This window comes from Ostrinia nubilalis, chromosome 22 (assembly GCF_963855985.1).
Source record: "Ostrinia nubilalis chromosome 22, ilOstNubi1.1, whole genome shotgun sequence".
NCBI classification, from domain to species: Eukaryota; Metazoa; Arthropoda; class Insecta; order Lepidoptera; family Crambidae; genus Ostrinia; species Ostrinia nubilalis.
Genome location: NC_087109.1, coordinates 4,732,104 through 4,741,960, shown reverse-complemented (window position 1 = coordinate 4,741,960; position 9,857 = coordinate 4,732,104). Strand labels below are relative to the sequence as shown.

The 9,857-nt window shown below is 40.7% G+C and overlaps 1 protein-coding gene across 1 annotated transcript in view; it reads left to right on the top strand.

Moving 5' to 3' along the window:
- Positions 1-467: 467 nt before the first annotated feature.
- The window catches only part of LOC135083030 (uncharacterized), a 104,887-nt gene continuing 95,497 nt past the window's right edge, over positions 468-9,857 (top strand). The window contains exons 1-2 of the mRNA XM_063977794.1: positions 468-555; positions 1,009-1,562. Of these exons, the coding sequence (XP_063833864.1) occupies positions 1,059-1,562 (504 nt within the window). The 5' untranslated portion in view covers positions 468-555; positions 1,009-1,058. The remainder of the gene's footprint in view (positions 556-1,008; positions 1,563-9,857) is intronic.

Below are 9,857 nucleotides of genomic sequence, written 5' to 3'. Positions count from 1 at the left end.
TACACGGCGAGACTTCGTATGGTGGGCAATTAACAAGTCATGTGGTAGGTGCAGGTATGCGTTTTTGTGGAATAAACGTATTGGATAAGCCTATTTAATTGACATTCACATTTGCTTACATGATCGTGAAGGATCAAAATTATAATAGTGGAAAATACAGGTAATGATTTTTGATAGGTACATAATTAAAAACCCGGCCCGCATCCGCCGCATCTCGGGATCTCGTCCAGGACCACAGGACTTTGTTCAATCGGTCCATCTTTAATCAAAGACAGTCACTGTTTTCGGCAAAGACCACAAACTTGCAGACCACAATCCCAAACCACGGTCACTGTAAACGCCCGCTAATCCGTAGCCATTTGCCGTCCCATAGCGTTATCTACAGGCCGCGCGGTATCGGCGTTCGCGGGCAATTAGTCGGCCCGCGCGAGACGTCCCGCGGCGAACGGGCCAGTGCACCGCGCGCGCTCCACGCGAGCGGCTGTCTCACGGGGGACCCTCGTCGCTCGTCGCCGCAAACTAGCGAAACGACCGCTCGCGACCTCTCCATGCCTGGTACTTTTTTGTTTTGACCCGCATTTTTTTACTGCCGCCACCTGTTGGTGTGCTAAACATTTTTTTATATGTTTTCCTAATTAGATGTTTAATTCAATAACGTACTTTCGGTTTTGTTAGTAATTTCAAAAATTAATTATAACTAAAAAATAATTAATACTATACATCATTCATACGATAATCATAAAAGCATACAAGTAAAATATCCCACATGAAGCGTATCGGCTATAATAAGAAAAATGTCATACAATCGGAAGCTAAAGGGCGGCCGACAGCCTTTCATACAGGCACCGCCTCCCGCCACGCGGAAAAGTTTCCTTTATAGAAACTCAGGTCGATGCGAACTTCGCAGCCGAAAGTTCCGAGAAGTTGTACGCACGGGTCGGAACTTTCGGCAACTTTTCCAAAACAATCGCACAGAAACAAAAGAGTACCGGGCTTTTTCGTGTACAGTTGGTGATATGGGGCGTGATTGAGGAGTGAAGTGATTTTTGATTGCAAACATGGCAGCGGCTATGATATCGGACAGAGGACTGCGTAAGAAGCTGACCCAAGAGGCGATTCCTGAAAAAACGCCGCGCAAGCCGTCGAAACGCAAATCCGCCGCGGGCAGTTCCAAAAGTGACAAGAAGAACGAGCAGAATAATAATAAGAGAGCGAAGGTTCAGACGGGCGATCCTAAATTGGATTTGTTCTCGACGTACCAGCCGTGGGTGATTCAGACTTACGGGGATTTGGCGAAAACTAAAACGATCACGTTGAAGAAGTACGCGCGAATTCTGCGCACGCTTCGGGGGGAGGAATGCAACAGTTCGGACAGTTCCAAGTTTCGGTTTTGGGTGAAGGCGAAGGGTTTTCACGCGGGGAAGCCTCCGGGGTACGATGCGAAGCCTGCCGATGGTATTGTATGCCGCTACAGCGTGTTGGATGCTGATTATGCAAATCAGGACGTCTACACGGGCTCGCAGAATGATCCGCCGCTGTATATCCCGACTCCACCGTTAAAGGTAAGGATACATTAGTAGAGTTTAACTTTAAAATATTTGTTCTCTTCTAACGCAAACATGGTACGACCCTACTGTTAGTAATAAACGACAATTTGCCGGTTATCCTTAAATAAATTATTGTAACAACATGCACCGCCAACGCCAAAGTCGCGACGCGACTGCAGCGGAAGAATTCTTATTTGTTTTTGAGACGGTCCGATGAATGAACGAGATGAATCACAGCGAAGAAACAGGTGATTTCCGGTACCGAAATACCAGGCAAACATAACGATGCTAGAGGTATCATTGTAAACAAAACAACTGCGCGCTGATTTGCGGACTCTGCGATCGTCAGTCAGTGGCACTGGCGAGATACACTCACTGACTTTGCTCGATATAATGGGTAGCTAAGCTACATACAATCATTTTGCGCCAAGCGTGGCGACAAAACCTTTGGTTGGTTCACGCCAGCATTATCAACCAATGACTTCAGATGATGATAACAATAATACGACACCGATATCGATTTGTAACTTCCCAGCTCAAAACCGGAGTCAACCACACAAAAGCGAGTCGCTCGCTTCGCTCATGAATTTATTATCACCGAACCTCTCCGAAGTAATTAATATTCCGTATCCCGATTTGAAAAGCACCCCACAAACAATAACATCGTCTAGACAGCAGAGATCAAAGAACAGGTGATGTGTGCCACCACAGTACCAGGCTGACATGACGCGGGTGGAGATTAGTTCATTGTGGGCCGCGCGCTCATTGGTCGAGCTGACGCGCCTTTGGAAACTGCCAATCACAGTCGGAGCGCCTTTGAGTCATCATGGCCGATGCAATTCTATTCTCGTGGTTAGAGGCAACGTTTTGATGCTCGTGTGTGCCTGGTCGTTTAAATTGCGTGCCCAATGTATGAAAGACTTTGTCATTGACAGAATTTGGTTTTAGTAAACATATTGCGCCTAATCTGATCTTTAGAAGTCAAAATACGGTTACCCAACAGGTCGGCCTGTCGGCTCGGACTAAAACAATAAGTAGGCCAAAAGCTAGTTTAGTTTCCAGTAACGAGCAGGCTGCGGCTTTGCCGAATAATTTTATATAACACCTGGCGGAAGGCTGTCTATTGGTATTGTTTACGAAATATCCTTTGGCAAACAATCCTATAATCCTATTTAGGTAGCTGTAACTCTGATAATATGGCTTAGCTCTGTGAAAGGAGTAAGAGGGATGAAGTAAAGTGCACTGTGGCACTATCTATTAGTATCAAAGTTCAAATTTTTAAGTACCTCTGTAGGTAGGACCTTTTCAAGGTAGGACCATCTCAAATATAGTTTGCCCTACCACCACTTCGGACAACGGCGGGCACTGAGATGATATTATTATTTTTTTAAAACAACAACCAAGAACACAACTGTGACACATCTATTGAAAAAATTAACCACTGGTTACAACCGCCGAAGCAAAATGGTTGTCGTCACTCAGTGTTAAGTCATCGTCGGCCAATCGGTACTAGGAGTTCTGAAAATACAAGGAGATACATTTTAATCCGACGCGGACTGTGCGCGCGAGTGTGAAAGTTATTTGTGCGCGGTGCGAGTCGATCGATTAATTTAAATGTATTCGATACTCGTAGACAGTGCGAGTTCTATTCGAATGAGCTGATGGTTTACGAATCTAAATTGGCTTTTGATTTGCAATTTGTTTGGGACTCAAAGATAAGTTTTAGTTTCTGTTCTTGATGGATGAAGACTATCGATTTTTATATGCTGGCACAATTTCGAACAAATGAGTATGAATTTTTTTTTTTTTTCAAATTGTAAAAAGTTGCATTGTATCATATTAATTATCCTACGAGTATATCAATTAATAATTCTTTGATTAGCAAATGTTGTACATGTACAATTTATATTTTAACCGATGCTATAAAAGAGTTTTCCGTTAATTACTAAAGAGCGCTGCAGTAAAAACAAAGGCTTTGTTTTTCCATAGCCTATTTCCATAAACTTCAGCTGGAAATATTAATAAAGCCGGCCTGTATCAGGTGAGCGACCGACTGCGCACTGGGACGTCTTAATAAACATGAAGCACCGGTAATAATAAATGAATAAATGAGCGATGACGATGTCGCGCGGTACACGGCCACTAGGCGAGCAGGGGTGGATAGGTATTGTTCTATTTGTTGTTTAATTGGAGTCAGGTTTGGCAATTTGTGATCACTATCCTTTTGTTTCTGCGCGCCTGGTGTTGTGTGACGCAACGAAGAATGATGGTCTGCAAAAATCAGTATAATTAGGTTTTATGATGACATAGATGCCGGCAACATCCAACAGAGGACTGTATCATCAGTAGTCACATATTTTTCCATTTCATAAATTCCCAAATGCTCAATGATTTCACTGAGGCAACGGGCTTCATGAACATTTTACTCATAAATACTTATTCGTACAAGCACATTATTATTATTATGTTTTGCTTCGTCACTTGAAAAGAGTGACTCTGTTTCGTCGTCTGGTTCCTCAATTGAAACCCAAAAAGGTTTTAGCGCAAGTGATTCTGCAACTTCCATAGAGATTTGTTTCATAGATCACATCTACACAACCTGGCCGAGTTCATTAAAAGCGAGCCCATCAATAACAAAACAACATTAACATGCATAAAGCATAAATAAAACCTACGTTCTAACTTCCAGTAGTGGGTGTGAAGCGAGCGCGGACCGAGACCGATAAGATCGCCCGGGCCGCGCCACTTAGCGCGTTCCGCTCCGTTCCGTCAACATACCGCGCGGACCGGTCGCAGTTTGTTTTGGCGCGACTGTCAACTGTTTGAGATCACGATTCCATTCTTGAACGTTTGAAAACCGTCGAAACGTTTATGTCAATATTCAACGCTTCTTGTGATTTTAATGCATCGTTGTCATCGAATTTTGCGATCATTGCCTTCGAGATGGGAATGGGACTAAAGCTAGAGAAGGGCCCAACTCGTAAAACTAAAAAAAATCCTGACAAACAAAATGTATAGGGTGGATTTAACAAAAAGATATATTAAATTGCATAAAGTTATCTTTTTCATCAATATTCAGTTAAGTAATCCGCCGACAAGTCAAGCGACTAGTCGAGAAATTGATCGATAAAGTCGATACGAATCATCGGGGCAACATAATGTGACAGGAGGTGGCTCGATCGCGGTACACGCATCGATCGGCTGCTATCGGAGGATCGGTGGCATGTGTGGCCACGAGCCATTGTTCGTTTAGGGTTCTGTATACAGGGTGTTAGGTAAATGGGTATATGAGCCGACACTAGCCCATGTTAACATGGTCATATAAATGGTATAGTGAATTCAGAAAATTGATATCTTCATTTTAATTATTTTAATTTTCATACAAATCGGATTTTATAAAATTTATTTTGTATGAAAATTAAAAAAAATAAAATGATGATATCATATTTCTAACTTCACCATACCATTTATATGACCATGTTAACATGGGCTAGTGTCGGCTCATATACCCATTTACTTAACACCCTGTATACAGATACTGGGATGGCAGGCGCCGGGTAACGTTATGCATGATTGACATGACCGGTTAACGCAAATGTAGAAGTGTTGAGCTTTTCGGAATTCCTGGTAACCTCACATAATTCGTACCAGGAACAACGGATTCGAGTTATTTGGAACTAGTAAATTCTTCAAAGAAATAATCTGGTTTAAATTCGCCACAATTACGAGAAATCTTTAAGCTCTTTTTGCTCTGATTTGATAAAAAAGGCCTTCATTTTTATCTGAGAAACTAACAGGTTTTAGAGTAAATATTAAAAATATTGATTCAGATTCTAGACGCCACGCCATCCAGCGTCTACTATACTGTAATATTTAACATTTCGTTTTTGATTGTGCGTCTCTACTCGCATAAGTGTAGAGCGATAAAGAAAACTCAAGGATCCCCAGGGAACGTGTAGGTTCCAGGTAAATATAAGCAGCCTTTGATAGTCTGCTACTTTTTATTGGTAAAATTATTTTCAAAGCGAGACAGGTTTAAACATTAAACCAGTAAACTATTAAAATATGAATGAACCATTTTGATGATTTTTGGCATAGCTAGTACTATTAGGTATCCTGTGGAACATAGTAGTACCACATACTAGATTGGGGCCTAGAAGAAGTATAATAGTGTTAAAAAAAACAAAAAGTGTCATGAGAATCTAATAAATAATGAGAAAAAAATAAATTAGTCTAAAAACACTAAAATTTTAACTTATAATAGATACTTACTATACAGTAGCTTTCCGCCCGCAGCTTCGCCCGCGTGAAATTTTATCTGTCATCGTCACTGTCACAAAACCGGGATAAAAACTATCCTATGTCCTTTACCGGGACTCAAACTATCTATGCCAAAATTTCATCAAAATCGGTTCAGTGGTTTAGGCGTGAAAGCGTGATAGACAGGTTACTTTCGCATTTATAATATTAGTAAGGATTTAACAGCTCGGTTTTGCTTCGGCAGACAGATCCAAAGTTTGGGCCCCTAACCCTTCAATACCAGCGACTGCAAAGTTCCGGGATATTTCGGCAAAAGCGCGTGTTTTGAAGTTTAATTAGTTAACCTTTTAATCACGTTCGTCGTTTTGCGGGAACAGTGTATTAACTTATTTTGATGCGGATTTTTGGTGATTTCGAGCTAATGATTAGATTGGTGAATAATATCATTCACTAGTTATTTAGGTATATGCAATGTGATAAAATGTTGTGCTATATTTTACAGATATACCTACCAAAATTGATAGTTAAACTTAAGTGGATTAGATTTCTTTCTTAAACTGCTCATCCAATTTGGCATAGCGATCGAGAATTTGCCCTTTGCTTAGCGTGCCCTCCGAACCCCGAAACAAATTATTTTTTATAATTAAAACTGCCATAACCTACTGAGAAAATGTTCAGTGTTTTTCCATTTTTATGTCTACTTGACCACGTTGAATGATACATCTTTTTTATCTCTCGTTTATTCCTCGTATCGGCCGATAGCCTCGGTCACTGTGTTCTGTGTAGACTGTACAATAGATTTAGTTGAACGCTTTGTTTTTGCATTTACATTTCTCGCTTATTATACCTTAACTACAAACCTTTCGATTATTGTAATTCAAGGACGTAGCGGCTCCTCTGCCGCGACGCCCTTAAATTACAATCTTTTTTTTACATAAACACTGGTCCTCCGAGCCGGATGATCGCTTGATCATGAAATGGAATCAATCGCAAATCTTATATTGTTAAGAGTGACAGTTTAATTCCCAAATCGCTTCGCACCTGCATATTATTTGTATGGTGGTTACTTCGCTTATAACTAGCTGTCATTAACGTCACTTTGTCTAAGAAACTCTGGAAATGGAAATCGCTTTAGAGAGCTTCTAACTTCACTGATTCCGGACGCCACCGCTCGGTGACGCTACCAAATTGATTGGTGGATGCTAGAAAGAAGCAACAGGTATAGATACCAAGATTGCGGACTCTGTTGGGACATCGGTAGATTTTCTAGTAGGTTTAGACGACAGCATATCAAGCTGAATACTGTTGTGATCTGGGATCTATGTAGTTCTAGTAAGAGTGTTTTTTTATCCCCAATGGGTAAGCTCTTGGCAATCTGTTATGTCATCGACTGTACAAAGAAGGTCCTATCGATCAGTTACTATTTTAAAGATAACTATTGTCTTCAGGCACATGAAAAGTCGATTTGAATTAGATTATACAACAGGATATCAACTATACCCATACACTGCAGTGAAGAAGGCATTCCACCCTTCCACACACGCTATTATTCATGTGTTGAAAAACGCCTCAAGGATCCGCCAGTAACTCTATCTGCGGCCGTAATTTAAAACATGCGCAATAAAGTGCGCTGCCTAGCGCTACATTATTTAATTTAAATTCGCATCGGGATCTGAAAGCGCAAAGCGCCGTCTCTTCACACCTAGCTATAGTGTGTATAACACGCTTGATGCTTCCCGCCATCTGCGCTGCGTGTCGACTGGCCGGCGACGTGACAGGGCTGCCAATGTGCAACAAACACTAACAAAACGAGCAGAATTTGTATTTCGAATTTAGAACGAATAAGTTTTCGAAAATAGTTACTGGCCAGTGACCACTAGGTGTTTTAATGGGACGCAGTGCAAGACATTTTTAAATTTTATCTCTATCCCTTAAGTCTTTTTACAGAGTGGGTGAGGGGATAATATTATATTCATCATCAAGGACTATTAGGGAGACTTCTTTCTAAACACCCAAAATTCCACATCATATTGGATTCCACTTTAATATTATTGTATTTATGTGGTGCCGTGGAATTTCATTCAGCCAGCAGGTAAATAAACTTTGACATCCATCGCAATATTTTGCCACTCATTTCCCGCTGGCGCGATCGGATAAAAAGAAATTAATATTCACACACACACGTCGGCGGCAAAAATAAATAACACCTACAATTTGCGCAAAAAACTCGGTCGTAAATACCTCAGTGGCAGGGACAGCCCTGACCGCAGGCTTATCTATATTTTTTCGCCGCGCCTTTGTGATGTCGTCCCCCCACCCTATAATTTACGGCGGGCGTTCGTCGGGAGCGGCCCGGGCCGATTTATAACGTAATTCCTACAATGGCCGGCCGAGCCCCGGTGTAAAGTGCGCCGGTTAAGTTGCCAGCATTGTGCGCCACCACATTGCAGTTTCCGCTAATGACCGGCTTCCAATTTTGAAATTTAGAAGCGGTTCTTTTTTAATTTGACTCTGAACTCTTTTTAGTTGCGTTCCGAATTGCGATTGTTATTGTTTTTTAAGGCCTGAATTTTTGGCTGTTGCGATTTTATATGTTACACGACCGTGCGCTTATTAAAAAAGTAATAACACAAAAAATCGTTTTCATCTCGCTTTCCGCATTCCGGGTTAAGATGAAAACTCGAAAATTAGATTTTTTGAGTTAACGCATTTTATTTAAAGTGCGCGATACCAAAAGGTAGAGCAACAAGAGCACATAAACAGTGCATTTTTCATTAGTCCGCAATAGGTACATAAATTTATTATTGCTAAATACTTACAAGCAGACAATTTAATCATGAATTCATAGAAAATATAGTTTACTGAATCGTTATATTTCCTACAAAGTTATTAAATCTGCACTCTACAGCTATGTAGTGATAGCCACTAAAATTATATTCAGCATTTCATTCCGTTTCGACCCACGCCATCATTTACGATTCTATTTGATGTGAAAATCATGGCAGTTATTTTGCCTTGCAAGCTCGGCTTTGGAGTACATTTTCCGAACGCAATCGACTAGGAAAATTCAATATTGACAGGGAAATTAGATTTTGTGCTAGTAAAAATTACTCATGCTAAAATTCGACTCTTTTTGAGTTACAGCAATTTGATCATAGCCATTTAACTAGGGAGACTAAGTTAACTTTGCGTAGTTTTTGGGTCTTCCCAATTTTATATGATACAAATTCTAAAGCGACCTGGATCTTTTTGAAAAATTAAGGTGTTCAAAATGTTTGTCACTTCTTTCTTGGTTGTATTTTTATATTACATCTGCTGTGTTTAGTCTATTAAGAAAGAAGTAAAAATGTAAGAATAAACCGTAATAATTATAAATTCTGATGGTCCCTAGTAGTTTTTTTTTTCGTTTCCTCATAATATTTTTAAAAATTCGAATGGATGCTGGCCAGGTTGTTTTTTGAGCTCGTTCTGGCACACACCAGCGCCCCCTAGGCGCGGTGTGATGACGCGTACTAATTTAATTGCCGCGTCCGCGGTGGGTCTTGTTTTTGTTCGCGCCTGTCATCGCGGAAGGCGGCTGTTTAGGATTTAAATAAATTCAAAATTCGAACTTTCGAATGAAGCGAATAAATTGTCATTATAATATTTATTATGTGACGTACCCATGTTGTTTGGTTGAAGTGACAAAAACGCATCTTTAACTATGAAAAAAATAAGTAAGGAGCAAGCAAGATCTATTTTATTGCTGTTTCTTCCTCTCTTCAGTCAATGCAGTCAGTCCGTAACTCAACAAGTTACGTACCTACTACACAATACCTACATAGTTAATATAAAGATAATTTTATAATATTCTAGCGCATAGGTATTTTTGCACGTATATCATAATATTAACTCTCGCAATATCAAATCCCAGCAAAATCCCATGCAAAAGCAGTTCCATAAATAAAAAAAACCGGCGTCATTCGCATTGCGGGCGTGCTAGCGGCGGCATAGTACCAGGCTGCCAGCGCTGCGAGGAGATAACTCGAGCGAGCGCCGGCAGCCGGGAGG